General features: G+C 44.0%; 1 protein-coding gene across 1 annotated transcript in view; it reads left to right on the plus strand.

The window, feature by feature from the left end:
• Nucleotides 1-17341, plus strand: part of SH3BP5L (SH3 binding domain protein 5 like) — a 56055-nt gene extending 38714 nt beyond the window's left edge. The window contains exons 4-6 of the mRNA XM_007956144.2: nt 8784-8945; nt 15166-15339; nt 16877-17341. Coding sequence (XP_007954335.1) covers nt 8784-8945; nt 15166-15339; nt 16877-17341 — 801 coding nt within the window. The remainder of the gene's footprint in view (nt 1-8783; nt 8946-15165; nt 15340-16876) is intronic.
• Nucleotides 17342-27090: the final 9749 nt, after the last annotated feature.

Raw genomic sequence — 27090 nt, forward strand, 5'->3', positions numbered from 1 at the left:
CTTCAAGTCTCAGGGGTCCAAGATTATCTTCTGTGTCTGTGTTCATTGGTTTCCCTTTTCTTTGTTGAAGAGTGTCTGTGCAGTCCTTGTGCCTAGTCCGCCATCTTGCTGGAACAAAACCTGACCCTTTTATTATTAAGTAATATCCATCTTTATCTGTTGTAATAGATTTTGATTCAATGTCTATTTTATCTGTTGTCAGTAGGGCCACCATTTCTCTTTTTTGTTCACTGGTTGCGTGAAATGTTTTTCTCCATCCTTTTCTTTTCACTGCATTTGTGTCTTTATGGCTAAGTTGTGTTTCTTATAGACAAAGCAAAAGGATGAGTCATGCTTTTTTTTTTTTTTAAATCCATTCTGCCACTCTCTGCCTTTTTCATGAGGCATATAGATAGACATAACAACAACAACAACAACATAGATAGACCATTTACAGTTAAAGTTATTACTGAAAATGAAGTGTCTTCCTCTCTCAGTTTGCTATTTGTTTTTGTTTTGTACCTTCTTTTGTATTCTTTTTATTGTGGGAGAATTTTTAGATTGAGCACACCATGGTGGTATAGTGTCCAAGCATTGGGCTGCCAACTGAAAGTCAGGGGCCCACATCTACCAGATACCCTGCTGGAGAAAGATGGCAGCAAACTGCTTCCATAGCCCAAGGAACCCTACAGGGCAGTTCCCCTCAGTTCTGCAGGTTTTCTGTGAGTAAGAATGACCCAGTAGCAGTGAGTCTGGTATCTCCTCTGGTAAAGTGGTGTGAGAATGTTGTCTAACCTCTTACTTAACAGGGTGGGCATAGAATCACCATCTGTATCATCCCAAAGCTGGTTTCTGTGAGGCGGTTATCAGACATGGCTCCATCTTCCAAGCTTTATACCAGTTCTGACACCAACCATCCCCCCCCCACACACCATTCTCTATTTCTTTGCTGAGTTGAATAATTTGTTGCAGTAGCCGTGCAGAACTCACCGACCATACTCAAAATTTTCAGATTTTTTAGTGAAGTAACAGGTTATACTTCAGGAACAGAAATGGCACAGAATATCGTTCTTCAGTCATGACAGCCTCTTCTTAGCCACGTCTGCAGGCCGAGAACCTCTCTGGCCCTTGGCTTTGCAGTCCCTTGACCTGGGCTCTGCCTTGCTTGGACAAGTGTTACAAAGGTCTTTTAGCATTGCCTATAAGTTTCCAGAAATAACCCACTTCTCCAGCAAGCCTTCTCCTGAAGATGGTCAGCTTCAACGAGGTCAGCAAACCTAGCTGTGCTGAGTGCCCAGAAGTACTTCACTCTGCCAGCAGGCCTACTGCCCAGAGACACTCAGTTTTCTTTCTTGTGGGTCTGCAAACCTACCTTCGTCAGTAACTGCCATAGGCACCTCATTCCCCAGCAAACTTCCTGCCTGAAGGTACTTTGCTTTCTTGCTCTGTAGATCAAGAAGCCCACTGTACTGTCTCATGCCTCTGTGCTGCTGTTTCTCTGCTGTTCCATCTCACTGTCTCACCACTTCCAGTGTTATAGCTTTCTCTATTGGATCTAGGAGTAGGGTCCCAGTGTAGGGACCCAGAATCCAAAGGATGTGCTCTGCTCCTGTTTCTTCTTCTTGGTAGTAGTCATATTGCCCCTTCTCTCCTTGCTTCTCTCTCTCTCTTTTTTCTTGTAAGATAAAGGGTAGAAGTCAAGAGCATCACTTCAGTAAGGAGATGAAGGGTGGTGACTTGAGTCACACTCTCTAAAAGGTGGTGGTGACTCAAGATACCTCCTGGTTTAAATATGCCTCATTAACATATTAAAGAACTTACTCCAAAAGTGGACCATAACCACAGGCATAGTGGCTAGGATTTATAGCATATCACAAAATAGAGGATTATGGTTTGAAAGGTCATGTTGTTGTTGTTAGGTGCCATCGAGTCATTCCCGACTCATAGCAACCGTATGTACAACAGAACGAAACACTGCTTGGTCCTGTGCCAGCCTGATGATCCCTGCTATACCCGAGCCCATCATTGCAGCCACTGTGTCAGTCCATCTCGTTGAGAGCCTTACCTTTTTGCTCCGACCCTCTATTTTACCAAGCATGATATCCTTCTCCAGAGAATGGTCCCTTTTGACAACATGACCAAAGTACATGAGACAAAGTCTGGCCATTCTCACTTCCACAGAGCATTCTGCCTGCACTTCTTCCAGGACAGATTAGTTAGTTCTTTTAGCAGTCCATAATACTTTCAGTATTCGCCAACACCACAACTCAAAAACATCAACTCTTCTTTGGTCCTCCTTATTCGTTGTCCAGCTCTCACATGCATATGAGGCGATTGGAAAGATCATAGCTTGGGTTAGGTGCATCTTAATCTTCAAGGAGATATCTTAGCTCTTCAGCAGATTTGCCCAATGCAGTGCATTTTCTGATGTCTTGACTGCTGCTTCCATTGGCACTGATTGTAGAACCAAATAATAAGTCTTTGACAACTTCAGTCTTTTCTCCATTTATCATGATACTGCTTATTGGTCCATTTGTGAGGATTTTTGTTTTCTTTATGTAAGGTGTAATCCGTACTGCAGACTGTGGTATTTAATCTTCATCAGTAAGTGGTTCAAGTCATCCTGACTTTCGCAAACAAAGTTGTGTCATCTGGATATTGCAGGTTGTTAATGAGTCTTCCTTTAATCCTGATGCCACATTCTTTGTTTTATAGTCCAGCTTCTTGGATTATTTTTTCAGCATAAAAATTGAATAAATATGGTGAAAGGATACAATCCTGGCACACGCCCTCCCTGATTTTAAACCATACATTTTGAACCCTTGTCCGGTTTGAACGACAGCCTCCTGGTCTATGTATAGGTTATTAATGAGTACAATTCAGTGTTCTGGAATTCAAGTTCTTCTCAGTGTTATTCATAATTTGTTATGATCCACATAATTGAATGCTTTTGCATAGTCAATAAAACACAAGTAAACACCTTTCTGGTATTCTTTCCTTTGAGCCAAGATCCATCTGACATCAGCAGTGATATCCCTTGCTCAGCATCCTCTTCTGAATCCAGCTTGTATTTCTGGAAGTTCTCTGTCAATATATTGTGGCAACCGTTTTTGAATTATCTTCAGTAAGATTTTACTTGTGTGTGATATTAATGATACTGTTCTGTAGTTTCCGCATTCTGTGGGATCACCTTTCTTTGGAATGGGTACAAATATGGATCATTTCAGTCAGTTGGCCTGGTCTTCCGTATCTCTTGGCATAGCCAAGTGAGTGCCTCTAGCATGGCATCTGTTTGTTGAAACATCTCAGTGGGTATTCTGTCAATTCCTGGAGCACTGTTTTTCACCAATTCCTTCAGTGCAGCTTTGCATCTTCCTTTAATACCATTGGTTCTTGATCATATGCCACCTCTTAAAATGGATGAACTTCGACCAGTTCTTTTTGGAATAGTGACTATGTATTCATTCCTTCCATCTTCTTTTGATGCTTCCTGCATCATTCAATATTTTGCCCATAGAATCTATCAATATTGCAACTTGAGAGTTAATTTTTTCCTCAGTTCTTTCAGCTTGAGAAATGCCAAGTGGTGTTCTTCCCTTTTAGTTTCCTAATTCCAAGTCTTTGTGCATTTCATTATAATAATTGACTTTGACTTCTCAAGCTGCTCTTTGAAATCTTCTGTTCAACTCTTTTATCTTGTCATTTCTTCCATTTGTTTTAGCTATTCTCCATTCAAGGGCAAGTTTCAGAGTCTCTTCTGACATCCATTTTCCTTGCCTGTCTTTTTAATGATCTCTTGCTTTCTTGATGGATGATGTTCTTGATGTCATCCTACAATTTCTCTGGTTTTCGGTCACTGGTGTTCAGTGCATCAGATCTATTCTTTAGATGGTCTCTAAATTCAGGAGGGATATAATCAAGGTCTATTTTGGCACTCATGGACTTGTTTTAATTGTCTTCAACTTCAACTTGAACTTGCAAATGAGCAGTTGATGGTCTGTTCCATAGTCAGCTCCTGGCCTTGTTTTTTTTAAAATTGTGATTTGGGTGAATATTTACAGAGAAATTAACTTTCCATACAGCAGTTCACTTACACTTTGTCTCATGACATTGACTACAATTTACTCTAGTGCAACAGCTCCTCTCTCACTTCCTCCCGATAGTTACCTCTTTCCTGTGTCCATCCCTCCATGCACTCCTGCCCTTTGAGCTACCTCTATGTGCATAAACAGCCCTTCTTTCTCCCTTGATTGTTCTCTCCAAGGAGTGTATCTACTTCAGGTAAATGTTCAACTCATATGCCTGTCTTTTGTTTGGCTGGAAGCCACAGGTGTGCCATTCCAGACCTGAAGGGCAGCTAGGGGCATAGTCTTAGTGGTTCTACCAGGCTCTATCAGACCAGGAAACCTGGTCTCCCTCCTCCCCTTTTTTTCTTCCCCAAATGATTGTGAGTTTTGTTCCACATTGTTCTCCCTTTCTATCCAGGATTTCCTACATAGATCCCCCTCTGAGTGGTTGATGGTGATAGCCAGGCACCATCTAGTTCTTCTGGTCTCGTAGTCATATAGGCTGCGGATCGCATGGTGTACCAGTTACTAGGACTAATTCTTTCCATAAATCTTTGGTTTTCCTCATTCTTCTTTGCTCTGGATAAGGAGAGACCTATCGTTGCATCTAGATGGCTGCTTGCAAGCTTTTAAGATCCCAGTTGCTACTTGCCAAAGTAGGAGGTGGAACAATGTTTTGTGTAGTATGTTATGCCAATTGAGCTTGATGTGCCCTCCATAGGGTCCCGAGCCCACCAATTCAACTACTACTCAGTCCCTTTGGGTAGATGGCTGTGACCAAGCAGTGAAACCTTGTCCCTTGTCAGCTCTACTATACATCTGGGAATACAAATACACTTATAGGACCATTGTCTGCCAACCCTATACATGTTCTTGGGTACACTCCCTGCTTCATAGACATACCTGTCCACCTGTTCAGCCTGTCTACCCATCTATCCACCCGTATACCCTTGTTTGCCTTCACTGACAATGCAGTACTCTTATGTGCATGCAAAAGGGTTCATCTTTGTTGTCTTTATCTCCCGTGTACCTCTCTATGTTTTCCTCTTCCTCAGTGCCACCATGTTCATCGCTCACATTTGGTACATTGCCCTTCTCTTCTCCCAAATCAATACTTATCTCTACCTCTCTAACAGTGTTCCCTACCCTCCTCTTCTACCATTTACCCCTGGTAACCAACAAAGAAAATTTCCTTCCATAGATAAACCTTTCCTTGAGTTTTGCAATAACAGACTAATACAATATTTGTCCTTTTGTAATTGACTTATTTCACTCAGCATAATGTCCTCCAAGTTCATCCACATTGTGCAGTGTTTTGCAGATTCTAGATTATTCTTTAGGGTTGCATATTCTTTAGTATTCCATTGTGTGTATGTTGCATAGTTTGGTTATCCATTCCTCGGTTGATGGACACCTGGGTTGTTTCCATCTTTTGGCTATTATAAATAGTGCTGCGATGAACATGGGTGTGCATGTGTCTGTTCTTGTCCTGGCTCTTACTTCTTTAGAATATATACCTAGTAATGAAATGGCTTGGTCAAATGGTATTTCTAATTTCAGCTTCTTAAGGAATCACCATACTGCTTTCCATAGTGGTTGTACCATTTTACAGTCCCACCAGCAGTGTATGAGAGTCCTAATCTCTCCACATCTTTGCCAGCATTTGTTATTTTGTGTCTTGTTGAACTTTGCTACTAGTGCTGGGCAAGATGGTATCTCATTGTTGTTTTGATTTGCATCTCTCTAATGGCTAATGATTGTGAGCATTTCTTTATGTTTGTTGGCCACCTGGCTATCCTCCTTGGTGAAGTGTCGATTCATGTTTTCTGCCCATTTTTTAATTGGATTATTTGTCTTTTTGTTATTGAGGTGTTGGAATTTTCTATAAATTCTAGAGATTAGTCCTTTGTCAGTTATGTCATTGCCAAATATTTTTTCCCAATCTGTAGGTTCTCTTTTGACTCTTTTGGGGAAGTCTTTGGAAGCACATAAAAATTTGATTTTGAGAAGGTCCCATTCATCTAGCTTCTCTTCTGCTGTTTGTGCATTTTGGGTTATGCTTGATAGTCTATTTATGCCATATATTAGGGCCCCTCAATTTGCCCCTAGTTTTTCCATGAGGAACTGTATAGTTTTAGGTTTCACATTTAAGTCTTTGATCTATCTGGAGTTCGTTTTTGTGTATGGTGTGAGGTGCAGATCTTGTTTCATTTTTCTGCAAATGGATATTTTGTTTTGCCAGCACCATTTATTAAACAAACATTCTCTCCCCCATTTAATGGATTTCGGTCCTGGCCTTGTTTTGGTTGAAGATCCTGAACTTCTCCATCGCCTCTTGGTCTAGTCAGTCTGATGCCTGTGTATTCTGTCTGGTGAAGTCCACGTGTATAGCTGCTATTTGCATTGTTCAAAAAAGATATTTGCAATGAGTAAGTTGTTGGTCTTGCAAAATTCTATCATGTGATCTCCAGCATTATTTCTATCACCAAGGCCGTATTTTCCAACTACCGGTGATTCTTCTTTGTTTCCAAGTTTTGCATTCCAGTCTCCAGTGATAATTAACACATCTTTATTGCATGTTCGGTCAGTTTCAGACTGCAGAAGTTGGTAAAAATCTTCAATTTCCTCATCTTTGGCTTTGGTGGTTGGTGGATAAATTTGAGTAATAGTGGTGGTAACTGGTTTTCCTTGTAGGTGTATGGATATTATTGTATCACTGATAGAATTGTATTTGAGGATGTATTTTGATACATTCTTTGTGATGATGAATGTCATGCCACTCCTCCTTAATTTGTCATTCCTGGCATAGTAGAGCATATGCTTGTCCGATTCAAAATGGCCATATTAAGTAATTAATTTCACTGCATCTCCTGAGAACCACTAGATGACCAGTTATCCTTTGGCTGTTTTTCAGTACTGGTCTTAGACATTCAATATGTATGCATAGGAGGGGAGTTTTTAGTTGTTTGCAGATGCTGCCATAAGCAGTGGGGCTAGAATTTCCTGTGGTGGTGGTGTGGGGCTCTCTCTGTCTTTTTATCGCCAATGCCCCTGCACAGACACTCCCATGATGTCCCTCTGTAGATCATTTGTTTTGTTCCTCTCAGTCTGAAATATTCCCTTTGTCCTGCTGCCCTTGCAGTCCTAGTGCTTACCCATTACAAGCCTCCACAAGATTGAACAGCACTCTTAAACCATACTGTGGTCTTCCTTCTCACCTTCCCAGTTGCCTATTTCAATCCCACAGCCAGTTTATACCTTAAAAAAAAGTTGGGCCAGAGTTTCCTCAGGTTAGCACCTTTTCAGTGTTCTACGTTTGAGGTGTTACCCTCAGACTTCATCCCAAAATGGCTACTGTATTGGTTACCTCTGTGCTGCTCTGACAAGAATATACCACAAATGGAATAGCTTTAACAAACAGGAGTTTATTCTCTTACAGTTTGGAGGCTTTAAGTTTGAGTTCAAAGTGCCAGGCTCTAGAAGTTATGTGAAAGCATCTCAACCTTGGGCTTCAGCTCTGCCTCTTGCTCCTGGCCCACTGGAGCTACAGGCTTTTTTTTTCCCTCAGAAAGCTGCTGGCTGTTGAGACTGACAAGCCCAAGGTTGAGAAGTAATAAGGCAGAGTCCTGATGTTAATGGCTGCCATTAATTAAAGTCCATTAAAAGTCCCTAGATCAGCAGAGCATGGCAAGCTGCTGAACAATGACTTGGCTACATGTAGGGTTCAAGCATGCCATGTGCTAGAGACCACATCCCTAAGGCAGCTACTCAGCTGCTCACATTAGAGACCACCATGGAGCTGATTACCAGTGTCACCATGGAGAATACTACATTCAGCTGCCCAGCCACTCAACCAGGCCCAGCCAAGTTGACATACAAACTTAACTATAACAGGTACTATGAGCAGGCTCTCCCTGATGTTAGTGGGTATGGTCTCCTGGCTTCTGAGCCAACCTCCTCTGTACCGCTTCTGCACTCACCCCAACTCTCTAGTATTTCAGCTGCTATCTGGTGTTCTGAGATCTCAGTCTTTGCTCGTTTTTATTTGTTGCTCACTGGGTTAGTTGCCAGGCAATAAATGGGAGTGGCCACTCACTTTTCCATCTTGTCCCGCCTCCTCCATAGGGTTTTCAGTGACTGTTTTTTGGAAGAAGATCACCAGGCCTTTCTTCTGAGGCTCCCCTGGGTGGACTTGAACCACCAACCTTTCGGTTAGCAGCCAAACGCTTAACCACTTACAACACTGAGGCTTGTGTCCTTATATTACATGTCCTATAATCCCTTTAATTAATTCCCTGTAATTGAAAAGTTGGGAATGTTTTCCTTGTGTTGCTTGGTAAGCATGCTGTGATGCACGTCTTTGAGCACTTGTCTGATTATTTACTTCAGCAAATTTCCTGGGTGTGAAATTACTGGTCCTTGGGAATATACCTTTTGTAAGACTTCATCTATCTTGCTAACTACCTTCAGAGGAGAGTGATGCTAAGTTTTCTGTGTTCTCCCTAGCCAGCAGCCTTTGAGAGTGCTGGTTTTTATATACACACCCTCCACTGGCATTGTCATTCCTTCTAATTTTTCTTTCTTCTCATAATCTCTAGTCTTAAAAAAAATTCTTTATAGAATATTGCTTTCCTGGCAGTTTGGGAAATGAAGGTTATGTTTTCCTTTCATACTAAGGCCACTGACTGGGGGGTCCCCTCATGGGTCTCTGGTCCTGACAGCCCTCTTCCCACCCAGGCCCAGCAGGAGACCCAGAAGGCTGCACTGCGGTACGAGCGGGCTGTGAGCATGCACAACGCTGCGCGGGAGATGGTGTTTGTGGCTGAACAGGGCGTCATGGCCGACAAGAACCGGCTGGACCCCACGTGGCAGGAGATGCTCAACCATGCCACCTGCAAGGTGAGCCAGGGTGGCTTCCCCCAGGTTCTTTTCTGCTAACTCCTTTGCTTCCCCTTCTTCATTCCTTTTTCTCTCTTACTCTTACATTCCAGCCGCCTTTCAACTTTGATTCTGTCTCCAGCAAAACCTATTCCTTGTTCTCTGCCATGTTTGGCCTCAGTGCTTCCCATATTCCATTTTCCTCTAACTTAGCATGTCTTTCCTGACTGTTATCAAACCTTTGTCTCTAGGAGTGATACCAAGCACAAACTTTGATCCCTACCAGATGCTCCTAATTCAGCATTTGCTTTCTCTTATGTTCAGCATCTGTTTTTGGAACCCTTTCCTGCTTTTGAGCTCTGGAATGTCTTTTTTTTTTTTTTTTTTCCTTTTTAATAGTGGTGAAAATATACACACCAAAACTTAACAGCACAACACCTTCCACACTTAAAATTCAATGACAGTGATTGCATTTTTCATGTTATGCCACCATTCTTAGTATCCTTTCCTAAAATTATTCTACCACCATTAGTATAAACTCAGTGCCCTTCAAATAAAAACTCCCTTTCTCCCTCCCTCCTTCTCTGGGTAACCATTAATAATCTTTTTTTTTCCTCCCTGCTTGCTTCATATAAATGAGATCATATAGTTTTGTCCATTTGTAATTGACTGGCTTTTGTCAGCTTAATGTTTTCAAGGTTCATCCATAATGTGGCATGCATCAGAATTTCATTTTTCTTTATGGCTGAATACTATTCTGTTGAATGTGTACACCACATTTTGTTTATTCATTCACCTGTGGATGAATATTTAGGTTGTTCACACCTTTTGTCTATTGTGAAAAGTGGTGCCCTGAACATTAGTGTATAGGTTCCTGTTTGCATTCCTGCCTTCATATCTTCTGGTTGTATACCTAGGATTGGGATTGCTGGGTCATGTGGTAGTTCTTTGTTCAACTTTTTGAGGAACTGCCAAATTTTTCCATAATGGCTGTAGCACGTTACATTTCCACCAGCAATGGATGAAGGTTCCAGTTTCTTCGCAGCCTTGCCAATGTTTGTTGTTGCTGTTCTTTTTGAACATTGCCATTCTAACAGGGGTGATATCTTATTATGATTTTGATATGCACTTCCCTAATGGCTGAGAATCTCTGGTTGTACAGTGGGTAAGTGCTTGGCTGCTAAAAGGTCAGTGGTTTGAACCTACCAGTGGGTCTGTAGGAGAAAAGATTTGACATGTTGCTCCTGTTAAGATTACAGCCTAGGGAACCATATGGGGCAGTTCTACTCTGTCTGTAGGGCTGCTGAGAGTCTGAATTGATGGTATATAACAACAGCAGCATCAACAGTGGCTACGGCTAATGATGTTGAACATCTTTTCATTTGTTTGTTGACCATTTCAATACCCTCTTCCGTGAACTGTGTTCAAGTTTTTCCCCATTTTTTTGATTGAGTTGTTTTTGTTGTTAAATGGTAGAAGTTTTATATGTATGTTGAGATACCGTTGTTGTTGTTATGTGCCATTGAGTCGACCCCGACTCATAGTGACCCCTCCTTGGGTTTCCGAGGCAGTATCACTACGGAAGTAGGAATGCCCAACCTTCCTTCCGAGGAGTGGCTGGTGGGTTTGAACCACCAGCCGTCTGGTTAGCAGGCAAGTGTCTTAACCACTGTGCTACCAGAGCTCCTAGGCTCTTATTTTATATTTGGTTCCTGAAAATTTTCTCCCAATCTGTAGATTATCTTTCCACTTTGTTGATAAAGTCCTTTGATACACAAAAGTATTTAATTTTTATCTAGTCCCATTTATCTGTTTTGTCTTTATTGCTCAAGTTTTGCAATATGATAATATATAAGTAAACACTGGGTCCTACATTCTTCTCCCGTTTTTCTAAGAATTTTATTATTTTAGTTTTCACACTTGATCTGTTTTCAATTGAGTATGAGGCAGGAATCCTGATTCATTCTTTTGCATGTAGAAATCTAGTTTTCCCATAACTATTTATTCAAGAGACTTTTTCTTCCCCACTGAATGAACTTACTACCCTTCTTGAAAATCAGTTTGCCGTAGATGAATGGATTTATTTCTGGAGTTTTAATTCTATTAATTGGTCTAGAGGCTTATTATTATACCAGTACTAAACCCCAAAAAAAACAAACCCACTGCCATAGAGTCGATTCAACTCATAGTGGCTCCTCTTTGGGTTTCCAAAGTGATATGTTTAGAGAAGTAGATTGCCCCGTCTTCCTTCTGAGGAGTGGCTGGTGAGTTTGAACTGCCAGGCTTCTGTTTAGCAGTCAAATGCCTTAGGCCACCAGAGCTCCTGGTTTAATTAATTACTGTAGTTTTGTAGTTTGTTTGAAATCAGTAGGTGATTCTTCCTACATTAGTCTTTCTCTTCAAAATTGGTTTAGCTGTTCTCTTGCTGTTCTATATAAATTTGAGGATTGTTTTTTCTACTTCTGTAAAGAAGACTGTTAGAAATTTGTTGGGGGATTGCATTGAATCTATAGATTGCTTTGGGTAGTATTGATACCTTAACTATATTAATCCACCTAGGCAATGGACATGGAGTGTCCTTCCATCATTGAGGTCTTTAACTTCTTTTAGTAATTTAGTAATGTTTTATAACCTGTATGCAAGTCTTTCGCCTTCCTGTTTAAATTTATTCCTAGGTACTTTATTATTTCAGATGCTTTTATAAATGGTAATGTTTTCTTAATTTCCTTTTCTGCTTGCTTAATGCCGATGTATAGAAACGCAACTGATTTTTGCATTGATCTTGTACCCTGCCACTTTGGTGAATTAATTTATTAGTTCTAATAGCTTCTTTTAGAATCTTTTAAAGTTTTCTATGTATGGAGTCTATTTGTACCCATTCCAAAGAAAGGTGATCCCACAGAATGTAGAAATTATCGAACAGTATCATTAATATCACACATGAGTAAAATTTTGCTGAAGAGAATTAAAAAATGTTTGGAGCAGTAATAATGACAGAGAGCTTCCAGAAATGCAAGCTGGATTCAGAAGAGGACATGGACCGAGGAATGTCGTAACTGATGTCAGATGGATTTTGAATGAAAGTAAAGAATACCAGAACGATGTTTACTTGTGTTTTATTTACTATGCAAAAGCATTCAATTGTGTGGGTCTTAGCAAATTATGGATAGCATTGAGAAGAATGGGAATTCCAGAGCACTTGATTATTGTTCTGGTTACCTAGTGCTGCTCTGACAAGAATCTATCACAGATGGATGGCCTTATCAACAGGAGTTTATTCTTACAATTTGGAGGCTTTAAGTCCAAGTTCAAACTGCCAGGCTCTAGAGGTTGGGTGAAAGCCCCTCAACCTTGGGGTCCAGTTCAGCCTCCTGCTCCTGGCCCACTGGAGCTAGAGGCATTTCTTCACTCAGACAGCTGCAGGCTGCTGCGGCTGAGAAGCCCCAAGGTGGAGAAGTAAAAAGGCACGGTCCCGATGTTACCAAACCACATGGCAGGCCATTAACTTAAGTCCATTGTAAGTCCCTAGGTTGGCAGAGCATGGCAGGCTGCTGAGCAGCGACACGGTTACATGCAGGGTCCAAGTGTGCCATAGGCTAGAGACCATTCTCAAAGCTTCTCCTTATATACAGGAAACAGATCACATACCCAAAGGCAGCTACTCAGCTACTCACAGTAGATTCCACCATCAAGTTGATTACCAGTATCATCGTGTGGAATACTACATCCAGCTGCCCAGCCACTCAACCAGGCCTAGCCAAATTGACACACAAACATAACCACCACAATTATGCTCATGAGAAACCTGTACATAGACCAGGAGGCTGTTGTTTGAACAGAACAGAGGATACTCTATGGTTTAAAAGCAGGAAGGGAGTGTGTCAGGGTTGTATTCTTTCATCATACTTAACGCAGTCTCTACACTGAGTAAGTAATCCAAGAAGCTGGACTATGTGAAGAAGAATGTGGTATCAATCGTGGTATCAGGATTGATACCTCAGAACTTAGATGATACAACTTTGCTGAAAATGAGGATGACTTGTAGCACTTACAGACTGCCAACTACAGTTTGAAGACTGAAGACTACAGTTTGCAGCATGGATTATTACACTTCAGTGTAAAGAAAACAAAAATCCTCACAAATGGGCAATGAGCAGCATCACAATAAATGGAGAAAAGATTGAAGTTGTCAAAGAGTCCATATTACTTGGTTCTACAATCAACACTAATGGAAGCACCAGTCAAGACATCAGAAGATGTATTGTATTGGGCAAATCTTCTGCAAAGGACCTCTTTGAAGGGCTGAAGAGCAAAGATGTCTCCTAGAAGACCAAGGTGCATCTCACCCAAGCCATGGTATTTTCAATTGCCTCTTACGCATATGAGAGCTGGACAGTGAATAAGGAAGACTGAAGAAGAGTTGATGCTTTTAAGTTGTGGTGTTGGCAAAGAATACTGAAAGTACCATGGACTATCAGAAGAACAAACAGATCTGTCCTGGAAGAAGTATAGGCAGAATGCTCCTTGGTAGCAAGAATGGCCAGACTTCATCTCACTTACTTTGGTCTTGTTGTCAAAAGAGACCATTCCTTGGAGAAGCATATCATTCTTGGTAAAGTGAAAAAGGGGAAGGCCCTCAACAAGATGGATTGACACAGTGGTAGCAAGGATCGTGGAGCTGGCACAGGACCATGCAGTGTTTTGTTCTATTGTATGGAGTTCTGTTGCTGTGAGTCAGAGACGACTCAACGGCACCTGACAGCAACAACACGTACGGAGTAATGTCTTCTTAAAAAAGGGATAGTTTTTCTTCCTCCTTCCCGATTTGGATTACCCCCCGCCCCATTTTTCCTAACCTGTCCACAATATTGAATTGCGGTCATGAGAGTGGGCATCCTTGTCTTGTTTTTAATCTTCATGAGAAGGCTCCCAGTCTTTTCCTATTGCCTAAGATTTTAGCCACAGGAATTGATTTTTAAAATCTGTTTTATGTATTGTTTCTCTTTGGAGCTTCTGTGGGAGAAGGTGTTGAAACTCTGTCTTGAATGGCAGGGTGGGACTCCTGGTGCTGGTCTGCTGGGGATATGGTGCCGGTAGGCCCACTGGTCCTGGCTGTTTTTGATGAGGCAGTCGGAGCCCTTGTCTGCTCTCTGCTTAGGTGTGTGGTTCTTGACTGTGTATACTCGAGGTATGGAAACCTAGAGAATACCATGCAGAGAGCTGTGGTTCCCCACAGAGGGACACCTTTCTATCTCCCTTGGGACTCCAGCCCTTTGTACTGAGGACCTCCCTACGATGACAGCTACTTACAGATATTCTTGCACACAAACGTTCCTGAAGCATCCATGTGGCTGGAAAGGTCCCAGGATCCTTCTCTTGCAAATAGCGAAGCTGAGTGTGAGCCCCTGAGACTGTGGCCCTTAGATACTCTTCAAGCATGGAACTTAACTTATCCCTGTGGCTCAACTTTCAGCCAAACAATAAATAGACCTATAAGGTGAAAAATAACACCAGGGAGGTAAGCACTCCTCAGAAAAATAAACCATTCAAGATCAAAAGGGCAGCATTTGCTCAGGGATAAAACTCAGAAGGAAGGAAGGGATAGGAAAGAAGAATGAATGGAAATGGTAAGCACTGGGAAGAAGTGGGAAGAGTGCTGTTTCATTGTGGGGATTGCAGTCTATGTCACAAAAGGAAATTTGTATGAATTGTTGAATGGAAAACCAATTTATTCTGAAAATTTCATCCAAATCACAATTAAGAAAACAATAAAATATACATTCATCATCTTTACTCCCTCCAAAAAGAAAAAAAAAAAAAAGAGTGCTTTTAACAGTGTGTTGATATGATAAAACGACTCATTCATTAAAAAAAAAAAAAAAAAAAAAAAAAAATCCTGAATGTGGTGTCATACAGGTAGGCAGGAGCACTCAGAACCTGCATAAGAGTATGGAGTAGAGGTGATTGAGATACAGGCACTGGATATCTAGAAGTTGGGCCTCAGGTCCAACAGAGATGAAGTGAGCATCTCATGATGTGCACAAGCCCACTTTCCTCCATGTGTCTCCAGAACCCAGTGTGCTCTCTGGGCTCTGCAACAGCAAGTGGTTCAGGGAGGGTGTTCCTGGTCAGAATCCTCCTTTTGGAACATTTAGATGAGCAGGTTGGACAGGGGCAGGGGAACTGTTTCCAGCTCACTGATGTGTGTTCCCCCATCTCCCTCCATCTCACCTGGATGCAGGTGAATGAGGCAGAGGAGGAGCGCCTTCGTGGTGAGCGGGAACACCAGCGGGTGACGCGGCTGTGCCAGCAGGCAGAGGCTCGAGTCCAGGCCCTGCAGAAGACCCTCCGGCGGGCTATCGGCAAGAGCCGCCCTTACTTTGAGCTCAAGGCCCAGTTCAGCCAGATCCTGGAGGTAGCTGAGTGGGGACAGGAGGGAGATGGACAATCAGGAATGCAAGAAGGGGCCAGGCAGGGAAAGTGAGGCAAGGTGGAGGGAAGATGCTGGTCTGCCTTTCTGGTGGGGTCACTGTCCTGGTGGGTTTGGGTTTACAAGGCCTGTGTTGGGGACTGGTAGTGGCACTTATGCTCAGCATGGCACTGCAGGTGTTGGAGATGGGGCTAGGGGTGGCAGAGAATACAGCCAAAGAAGAGAGGTAAGTAAGAGAAAAGTTGATAACTTGGGCATGGGGAAAGAAGGATCAATGCTGGGTAGATGCTTATTGCAGAATCCATTCTGACCCTAATGACCTGGAACAACAACAACAAAAAAAACCAAACTCACTGCCATCGAGTCAGGTCTGATTAGTAATAACCTCTCCTTGGATTTCCGAGGCAATATCACTATGGAAGTAGATTGCTCAACCTTCCTTCCAAGGAGTGGCTGGTGGGTTTGAACCTCCAGCCTTCTGGTTAGCAGTCAAATGCCTTAGACACTACGCCACCAGAGCTCCCTAATGACCTGGAGCTAGGTCACATTTTACAGGTTAAGGGTACACAGTCCTTTAGATTACCAAGTCTGCCCAGGACTTAAGATGTCAGCCGTAAGCTTGGGGAGCCTCACAGCTATCTTCACTTCTGACCAGCTGGCTGTAAATTTGGGGATTCTTCTTACCCACTTTTGTTTGATAATTCATTAGAACAGCTAACAGAACTGAGGAAATTACTATACCTACAATTAGTTTGATTATAGTCAAAGGAAACAAATCAGGACCAACCCAAAGAAGAGACACATAAGGCAAGGTCTGGAAGGCTTCTAAATGTGAAGCTTCCATGTCCTCTCCCCATGGAGTCAGGATATCACTCTTCTGTCATATCATACATTGTTGTTCAGGGAAATTCACCTGAGCCTCAGTATCCAGAGTTTTTATTGAGGTTTCATTATGTAGGCATGATTGGTTGACTTGTTGGCAGCGTGACTGAATAAAATCTCTCTCCCCAATCTGCTTCCTGGAGGTCCTGCTGATACCACTCCCCCACCCTGATTCATCACGTTAGCATACTTAGGTGTAGTCTGGAGCCTTCCAGGAATAATAAAAATACTCCAATCACTTGGTGGAATTCCTAGGATTTAAAGGTTACCTCCTAGCTCCTAGAGACAAAGGCCAAATTCTTTGGGTAAGGTTAATTTTTTTACCCCATACTCTGTTAATGGGGAGAGGAGGAGCAGCAGCACCAGGTAGAGATTGGGGGCTAGGAGGAAGGCACTGGAAGGGAGAAGGGTGAGGACAGGTGAGGTGCCCAGGGACTGTTGGTGGAGCCTGTGTGTCCTAGGGGCAGTAATAAGGGAGAGGCTCATGAGAGCTTTGTAGCAGGTGCTGAGGGTGGTCTGGGTAGAGAGCGTGGGGAGTCTGGTGCTACCAGAGGGGACTTGTTAATGCCTCAGTGTTGAGTGGAGCTGATAGGACTTGGGTAGCTCCAGGGGTCACCTAACAGTTTCCCACTCTCAACAGGAACACAAGGCCAAGGTGACAGAGTTGGAGCAGCAGGTGGCCCAGGCCAAGACCCGCTACTCAGTTGCCCTGCGGAACCTGGAACAGATCAGCGAGCAGATTCATGCCCGGCGTCGAGGCCTGCCTCCCCATCCTCCAGGCCCACGTAGATCCTCCCCTGTGGGGGCCGAGGCTGGGCCTGAGGGCGAAGATGGGGACAGCGGGATTGAGGGGGCTGAGGGTGGGGGGCTGGAGGAAGGGGGCAGCCTGGGGCCTGGCCCTGGCCCAGACACGGACACTCTGAGCCTGCTGAGCCTGCGCACTGTGGCATCAGACCTGCAAAAGTGTGACTCAGTGGAGCACCTGCGAGGCCTCTCAGATCATGCAAGCCTGGATGACCAGGAGCTGGGGCCCAGGAGTGGGGGCCGCCGGGGAAGCGATGGTGGAGCCCGCGGGGGCCGCCACCAGCGCAGTGTCAGCCTGTAGTGGCCTCCTCAGACCACTGTCCCACTCAGGAGCCCCTCCTGGGGCCCGTTCTTCCCCCAGGTCACCTTCTCCATTGCTTCCCTTTGAGAGGCCTGTTATATCTGGAGTGCTCTGTATCTATTGTGGCTTTCTCAAAGCCCCTTCTCCAGGTGGCAGCTCTCACCTTGCCTTACCTCCAGAAGTCTCACTCTTGGCTTGCTCTCTCTCCTGCTGGTTCCTGTCTTACACCCTTTACTCTTCTCTTTCTGTCTAACTCTTCCATTTCTCTGGCTTTCCTACATCAGGGAACTCGGTCTAGAAGGCACAGGGAAGCCCTTTAGAGAAGAAAGTGGGGTGGGGCTAAGACTTGCTTTCACTGCCCCTAGCCTGAGTGTTTGGACAGGCACCGCTCACATTGGTCCCTCACCCCACCTGCAGTGACCCTGGTGACACTACTGAGTCCTCTTGGAAACCCTGCATCTGTGTCTTCCCAGGTTACCCACAGTATAACTGACAGTTCTTTCCTGTAAACACTACTCCTTCCTTTCAGTGCTCGTCCCTCAGGACTTTACCACCTCTGGTATTTGCCCCAAAGCAGGACTCACAGGGTGACAGTGTCAGGGAGGAGGAAACCCAATCCCAGTATCAGTGTGGGGAACATCAACTCCAAACTGGCTTTCTGTGCTTGTGTTTCCCCAGCCACGCTGGGTCCCTTCAGCTTGCAAAGGTGCTATTGGGTCTCTTGGATCCATGTTGGGGAGGAGTGTTCAGATGTAGTGAGGTCCTGATGATGGAAGCCTCTGCCATTCTCAGCTCTCACCCCGCTGCTGAGGAGAGGATTTATCTTTTCTGGGTAGAGGCTGCTGAAGTGAATTTCAGCACCCTTCTGTGGGTTGGGGTTAGGGAATTTGGTGCTCAATTGCTCTTCCTGGCTCTTCCTCAAACCAAACAATTCCTGCTCCAGGATTCCTTGCGGAGTGTTCAAGCATGACTGCCCAGCCTCTTACCTCCCCTGAAGCAGGGAGGAGTCTGCCTGGGGTGCAGGGTCCTGCCCTCCACCAATAGCCCCAGGTGCCTTGTGCCACTCCCAGGCTGCAGGGAGGCAGAGATGGGGAATCCACACCAGGATGGGGGTGTCTTGGGAGAGCCACGCTTTTCCCTTGTCCAACCAAGAAGTGTGGAGAGCATGTTCTGCACATGAGAGTGTGTGTGGGCCTGTCCAGTTCTGCATGGAAGGCGTCTTCATTGAGAGTTTCCCTGTTCCCTAATCCAAGAAGGATGGTCATAATGAGAACCACAGGTTTGAGGTGGCCATTGAATGCAGGGGAGAAAGGAAATGAGGGTGTAGTGTGTGTATGTGCATGCATGTGTGGGTGTGTGCTTCTGATTTTATTTAAATAAAATAGTTTATGTAACAGTCATGTGTACTGTCCTTGTCAGTAGTGAGGATGTGGCAGGTGGAGAAGAACAGAGAGGGTTTGTTGGTGTGGTCAGGGAAGGCTTCTCGGGAGTAGTCACTTGAGCCCAGAGCTGCAGGAAAAGATGGAGGGAACCAGACTATGATAGGAGGGGGGATGTTCCAGGCAGAGGGGTGACTGGGTGTACTTGAGGAGTGGGCAGGAAGTCACAGGATGAATGGATGTCCTGGATGCATGTAGACATAATTGGGTGAAATGAATAGTGCTGGTGGAGTACAGAGGGGGCACATGGTGGAGGCTGCAGGCTGGGAGTGGGCACTGTTGGAGTCACTGCAGTGGTCCAGTTGGAGAGACGGCTGGAAGAATAGGATCCTGTACTTCCTTGGTGTGAGCCTAAAGGAAAGACATTTGAAAATAGGGTTGCCAGAGTCATTAAAAATAAATTAATTTCTGATAAATATTGAGTAGTGTTTGCCCCATGCAACATCTAGTACATAAAAATTATTCATAGTATGTTTAAATTCAGATCCAGCCTTTTATAGGGTACTTCCAAATTGGGCTTGACTGGTTGATGGAGGAGTGGATTTGAATTTCTTTGGATCCATGTTGTTGGAGATGCCTTTCAAACATTGGTGAAATCAGGCTCTGGGAGATGAAAACTTGAGGGACGCAAAAGGCTTTGGACAGCTCTGGGGTATGCCAGCATGTATAGCCAGGTTTAGCCAAGAGATGAACGAGGAGCTGCCAGGGAGGAGAGCAGGAAAGGATGCCTTCCAGGCTTCAGTCCTGGAGGCTGAAGGGGCAGGGTGAAGGGCTAGAGCTGGAGGGACAAAGCAGAGCAGTGACTTTGGTGACTTCAGCTTGATCAGTGTCACGGGGAGGTGGCAGTGGACTCCAGACAGTGTGCCTTGTTGAATCTGAGAGGGGCTTCCCTGACCTGGCTTCTGAACTTAATTGAAGAATGCAAATAGGTACTAAATACTTTGTTCCTGAAAAAGCAGCTGTGAGCCTGCATGGCCTTGCACTGTAAGGGGACATTTTCTGAGAAACCCACTCACTTTGACCAGCACAGGGTGTGTGGGGCCCCTGGCATGGTGGAGCCCCAGGAAACAAGCTCTGTGCTGTGCCTGCCTTGTTTTTTCATATGAAGTAGTAAGTGGTGAGTGGAGAGAGGCTAGCAGGGTTACAGCAAATGGCATTTCCTCCACATGGAATAAGAGAGCAGACATAGCAGCAAACAAAAAACAAACTCACTGCCGTCGAGTTGATTCCGATGGAATTAGATTGCCCAGTCTTGCTTCCAAGTAGTGGCTGGTGGGTTTAAACCGCCAGCCTTCTGGTTAGCAGTCAAATGCTTTAGGCATTATGCCACCAGAGCTCTTGGACATAGCAAAGTGTTAATAATCATAGTTCACTTAATAATGGTGGCTTACATGTGCCAGGCACAGAGTACATCTACCCATTTAATTACACAACACCCTGGGGTAGGTAATACATAATTTTGTTTTTACAGATGAGGAAGCAGGGGCCCAGCCTCAAAGTGTAATGGAGGCTAGCTCCCAACTCAGGGACCTGCACTTGAGTCCACACTGGAGCCCCTTCAGTGAACGACCTCACAGGACAGGTGAGGAAATGGGGTAAGTAGTGTAGCTATGTCTTAGCAAGGTTTGCTGGGAAGAGGAGCTGAAAAATATCAGGAAGGTTAAGGGCTTTTTTTTTTTTTTTTTTTTTTAAAGGTGAGCAAAAGATGAGGAAGGTGGGTCCTCATCCCTCATTCCTGTACTGCTCTGCCAACCTCACATGCCCTGGACTGTGTCCTACCCATATGCAGGGCTGGGGCCTTCACTTCTGTCTCCCTAGCACCCTACACGTTCCTGGCACCTAAAAGCTGCTCAGAAAATGTGCCTTTGCTTCTCACGCTTTCTTCCAGTCCAAAACTGTGCTAGGCAACTCTGTCAGAGCTGGGATTAGGAGATACCTCTCGGGAAATTCTCCAATTTCTTTACGCATCCATTTATCCTCTATAAAGTGGGAAACTGTTGCAGGCGTGCTTAGCATGTTGCTAACAATTCTCTGTGGCGTTGGGATATAGTGAACTGATCCTAAAAAGACTCCATCTCCTGCTAGACAGAGAGACCATACATTCCATTTCATGTTAGATTCCATTATTCTGAATGTGATTTCCACAAGCCTAACAAGCTCTGGTGGTGTCGTGCCTAAGGCACTTGACTGCTTACCAGAAGGTTGGTGGTTCAAATCCACCATCCGCTCTGTAAGGAAGACTGGACAGTCTGCTTCTGTAAAGATTAGCTGCTTCAGAAACCCAAAGGGGGACTCTGTGAGTCTGAACTGACTTGATAGCAGTGCATTTTTTTTTTTTAAACAAGTCTGAAGGAACTCTGGTGGCATAGTGGTTAAAGCATTTGGCTGCTAACCAAAAAGATCTGTGGGAGAAGAGGCAGTCCATTTTTGTAACAGTCTACAGGCTTGTAAACCCTACTCTGTCCTAAGGGATGGCTGTGAGTTGGAATAGACTCATTGGCAGTGGGCTTGACAAGTCTGAGCCAGGCTGGGGTGAGACTGGGAGGTGAGAACGCCTCTAGCCTGGCTGGGAGATGGGCTTTTTGGACTGACATGGTCATGGGCTGTCGACAGGGGGCAGCAGACACCCACACAGCAGCAATTTGAATCCACTTGCTGCTTTGTGCACCTTGTCTCCTTTGTCCTCCAGGCTTGCGAGGTCAGCGTCATGGACATTTTTTAGAAGAGCCCGGGAAACAGATCATGAGAGTAAAGGGTGATATGACTAGAATGGAACCCCGTTTGACCCTGCCATAGATCTCAGGGTGTGCCCTTGGAATTGCCTGCTGTGAGTGAGTGTTGGGCCAGCTCTGTGGGGGCGTGGCCTGTCTGAGGAGATGGAATGTTTGTTGACTACTCATGCCTTCTCTTTTAGGAATTTACGTGCTTCCTTATCCTCCCTGATGGCCTGTCTCCTTCCTTTTCCTCTATCTCATTCCATATTCCCCCCGTGGGTTCCTGCCATCTCCACCTGCCATCATTCCTCAGCACCATGCCACACTGTACTATATGGTGTCATGTGACAATGGTGGGAGCCAAGTGACCATTTCCCTGACTGACAAACTGATGTGTTTAGTTTATTAAATACCAGGAACTTTCAGAGTGCAAAACACTATGGTAGGGGTAGTTCGGAACACAGTGGGTGGGGATTCCAGATAAAGAACCCAGGTCTGTACCGGTGATCGAGTGCTGTAAGAAATGGAAGACTAAAAGGGCTGCTGTCAAGGAGGGGTCTGGGGGGTTAGGAAAGAGAACTGGCACTACCAGTGGGCTCTACTCTCTGAGGCTCTGAAGTTGTCCCTAGTCTCGGGCAGGCAAGGAGGTGGCAGGAAGTCTCCCCCATCCCCCAAGCTTCCCTGTTCCCAGGCTCCTGTGGAGCCTCTCTGATCCCATGTATCACTCTTCTGAAATCTCCACTTTCTGCCAAACACCTGCTCCAAATGACTTGCATGAGTTTTCCCCAACTCAACTTACTAAACTTCTGCCTGTGATTTAAGGCTTAGTTCATGGGGACTTTTGGCTAAGGCTGGTTCCCCAGATTTCTAGCCTAGTCCAAGTGAATCTCACCCTGCTTCCCTCATGACTCTTGACTTGTTGCACAGCTGGCCCAAAGTTATAAACACATACCCTCTGTTGGTCCTAAATCCCTTGGAAGAAGGACTAGGAGTTACTTCTGACATCATCTCACTCTTAACATGGTACAAGAGACAAAACTAGAATGACCGTACAGGATTTATGATGTAAACCCAGATACTCTTGAGAGTGAAAGGAGGCAGGCATGAACCACACTGTTCCAAGTGAACCAGAATATCTGGTGATTATTATTCCAAGTATTCAGTAAGTGTTGATTAGGTAGTGAGCTGAAGTATTGAAAGCACTGGTCCATGATGTTCCAAGAAGAATGCTCTTGACCTGCCTCTGCCACAAGGGCTGTGTGCACATGAATGAATCACTTCTCTGGGCCTTGGTATTCTAGTCTGCAAAAAGAGGAGGCCAGACTTGGTAGATAACATTTAAAGTTATCTAAAGTGATCAAATATAGATGATGGTGAAGGCTAGCACATGTGAGAGGAGTTTTGGTGGCTGGAACAGTGACTTATATAGAGGTGAGATAATAGGTGTATTTGCAGAGATGGTTTAGGGTTAGAACATGAGAACTTCAAGGCCATGGTTGATTAAGGCCAAGCCCAAAGGTAGTGGAGGGCTGTTTTCTGTTTCTACCCTTAGAGACAGATTCTCTCTCTCCAAGGGAAACCATTAAGTTTCCATGCCTTTTCTCACTGACACATTCCTTCCAACGAGGCAATATTGGGTGAAGTAATGACTGTCCACTGTGGCTGAAGAACTCGGAGTGCCAGGTAATGCTTTCTTTTTCCCCAGGGCATTTACCACAAAGTGTGGGATAAAAGGAGTATCAAAATGAATTTCTTCTCTACTTAGGAAAGAGTAATGTGGGACAGAGTGGGGAAGAAGGGCAGTGGGTTTGTCAAGAGATGATTAATGCTCTTCTTTCTCACTTGTTGCTTAATCTCACATGCCCCTTTTAAGTTTCTCATCTCTTAGGTGTCTGTGATTAATGTGAGAACACTTATAGAGGGATAAAATCCTCTCCATACACAACAGAAGGCATTTAAGTTGTGCTAAGGCCTGCCCTTCTGAGATGGAGCAGGAATTCTCATAGGAACTTGGTAAGCTAGGGGAAGGAGGTGAGGGGATAGTGGAAGGGGCTGGTATGGAGGATTACTGGCAGAAGACTTGTAGAGCTTGCATTAGATACCCTTAGAGGCTGTCTCATGCACATACACACCTTTTTCCAACATTGGGTATTCTGCTGTGATTTCAAAATCTTGCTCTACTTAGAGAGTGAGAGACACCAGAAGCCTACCTTCCTATGTCCCAAGAGTGGCACTGCTGACAGTTCCCACACTCTTCTCATCTGGCCTTCCATAAGCTGAGCTCTGCTCCTTTCACTTGATCTCCCTATTCCAATCTGGACAGGGTTTCAGAAGCCTCTGATCACAAAGCTCCACCTCTCCTTCAGACAGTTTGCATTTGAGCTGAAGGGATTGATGTTGCCCAATTGGAAGGAGTCTGGTGCTTAATCTACCTGCCACCTTAGATACGATTTTTCATCCTCCCTGCCCCCACAAATTGAATTAGTTCTTTCTTTCTTTCTTTTTTTTTGTTTTTAAAAGACACATCCTGAAAGAATGTGATAGAATAAGGCAGAATCAGAAAGACAGGAAAACTCTGCAACCAGAGGAACCCAAAGAATTGGAGAAAGAAAAGACCTGGAGCAGAAGAGAGAGAGGAAAATATGAGCTCAGCTGGAGGGAGGGACCTAAGAGATGATAAGGAAAAACACCCATAAGTAACAGAAATAGTAGCAGACATGAGTGATCATAGGTGCCTGGCCACTAACTAAACCCAGGTCAGATTTATAGCCAACTCTTATCTTGATCAATCTTAAGGTTCCTAGACATGGGTGGTTCCTGGTTCCTGAAGCTATCTGCATTTTGCAGCTGTCTACTGACCAGAGGTTTATGGCTCTGATACCAAGTAAATCACTGATAATCTTGTTTACGATGTGTCTCTCGGCCCTCTGTTGGCTCCCACAGTGTTTGAGATCCAATAATAAGAATCCGGATCTGTGAGTAAGTGTGAGACATATGAGTCCATGGATGGCACAGAGAAAAAAGACTGGCTGTCAGAAATCCTAGAGTTCTCTTTGGAAAAACAATCCTGTTACGAGGTAGAAGATGATTATGGGGGGCATGCTTTGGGATGTGCCTGAGAACCTATTGAGGACCTGTGTGCTTGGGTCCTTGCAGAAAGTGAACAAATCCCTCTCTAATCAAAATAGGGTTGTTTTCTTGAGGAGTTGCAGCTTGTGAGTGATTTATGGTTCTTGTGGAATATTCAGTTTTGAGCATCAAAATCCCACAGTGAAATGAAGACAGAAGAATAGTTTATTTCTCACTTATGTTAGAGATGGGTCAGCAGGGAGGCAGCATTCAGGGACCCAGATCCAGAGACATTCTTTCTAGAATACTGGTTCCTAGAGTATGATCTTCAGACCACCAGCATGCACATTACCTGGGAACTTGTTAGAAATGGACATTCTCAGACCCTAGCCCAGACTAACTATCAAAATTCTGGGTAGTGCCCAGTGTCTGTGTTTAACAAGCTCTCTGAGTGATTCTGGTGGTTGCTGGATCTAGGAGACAAGCTTCTACCCCTGTAGGTATGGATTTGGCTAATGGCACATTGGGCTCCTAAGACTCACTTCACTTACCTTTTATTGACCAAAGCAAGTCACCTGGCCCTGGAGGAGGAGGTCTAGAATTTTTTGGGCCATAGGTAGAAAAAAGTATGGCTCTGAACATTATCAGAAGAGATAGCAGAAGCTAGGGTTGGCCCTTCTTATGGTCAGAATGTATGTCCAGAAAAATGGGGAGTTTTGACCATGGACACAATGCCATTATCACACCAAATGAAATAATTTTCTCATATAATCTATTACCCAAGTTAAAATTTCCCCAGTTGCCTCGTAAATGCTGTTTTATAATGGGTGTTGGTAAAGATTCCATAAAACGCCCTGTACACTGTACTAGGTTGTTAGATGGCGTCAGTCAGCACCTCAGAGACCACTGGACCTATGGGCACATGGATCACGTGAGAGATGGTTAACATGCAGATTCTAATTCAGCAGGTCTGAGGCAGTCTGAGCCCCTGGATGTCTGTGTTGCTGGTCCTTGGAAAGTAGAAAGATCTTAAATCTTCTCCAAAACCTCTCTTCAGACACAAAACTGCTTCATGGAACTTCTATCACATGTGTACCATACTACTTGATGTGTGTTAATAAAAAGACCCAGGCCTGTGAAATAAATTAATTTTGGGATTGTTACTAAAAATTTATATTTTGGTTTATAAAAAGCCTAAAATTTTGAAAAATAAATTGAGTTAATAAAACTCTTAAAAATATATTGATTCATTAAAGAAGTAAATAAAAATAATTCCTCAAACTTATAGAAAAATGCTGTCATTAAGATCTGTCATAGGTGACTTCCAATTTCAGCTGTAATATCTAAAATGCTTGTAAATCATTACCCCCATCCTTACAACAAGGACTGCTGAATGAAGTGAAAATCAATGATTTTTCTTAGATCCATCAGAAAACCAAATATCATGTCAAACTCCACTCTGAAATCTGTAGAGACAAGTGAATCCAGAGAGTTAGTCAAGATCTGGTAACTTGCAACAGAAGTCATTGGAGCCCTGACTGGTAGAAATAATATTTTTTATAATCAATTTATTTTGCTGTTGTTGAGAATGTACACAGAACATATACCAATCAAATAGTTTCTACATGTACAATTCAGTGACATTGTTTATATTCTTTGAGTTGTGCGATCATTGCCATCCTCCTTCTCTGAGTTTTTCCTCCCTCATTAGTATAAACTCACTGCTGTCTAAAATTCCTATTTATGTAATCTTTTGAGTTGCTATTGTCAATTTGATCCCATATAACTAATTCTTAAAAGAGCATAATGCTGATTCGGTATGTCTAGGCAAAAGGGAATATACCCATGACCATAAATAAGTTTGCCAGATGATATTTCTACATATGTATTTGCATGTGGTATAAGAATGTCCATATATATAATAGAGCTAACAGGGAGCAAAGTTATAACTTTTTAGGTCATACACCCTGATGGAGTGAATTGTTGGACCTGTGGGCTTGGACCATGGTTGTGGGGGACATCAAGCTCAATTAGCTAACATACTATACAAAAACATTGTTCTATATCCTACTTTGGGAGCTCTGGTAGCATAGTTCTAAGGCACTTGACTGCTAACCAGAAGGCTGGCTGTTCAAACCCACCAGCCACTCCTCGGAAGGCAGGTTGGGCAGTCCTACTTCCGTAGTGATACTGCCTCGGAAACCCAAGGAGGGGTCGCTATGAGTCGGGGCCGACTCGACTGCAAATAGCAACAACAACAACAACATATCCTACTTTGGTGAGTAGCAACGGGTTTTAAAAGCTTGCAAGTGGCCATCTAGATGCAACAATTGGTCTCTCCTCATCCAGAGCAGAGAAGAATGAAGAAAACCAAAGCTGCATGGAAACAATTAGTCCAAGAACTAGTGGACCCTGCGAACCTCAACCTGTATGACCATGAGACCACAAGAACTGGGTGGTGCTCAGCTACCACTGTCAACCGCTCATAAAGGGGTTGGTGCAGGACATCCTGGAGATAGTGGGAGAA

This window comes from Orycteropus afer, unplaced genomic scaffold (assembly GCF_000298275.1).
Source record: "Orycteropus afer afer isolate SDZICR_OR568_19922 unplaced genomic scaffold, OryAfe1.0 scaffold00575, whole genome shotgun sequence".
Classification (NCBI taxonomy): Eukaryota; Metazoa; Chordata; class Mammalia; order Tubulidentata; family Orycteropodidae; genus Orycteropus; species Orycteropus afer.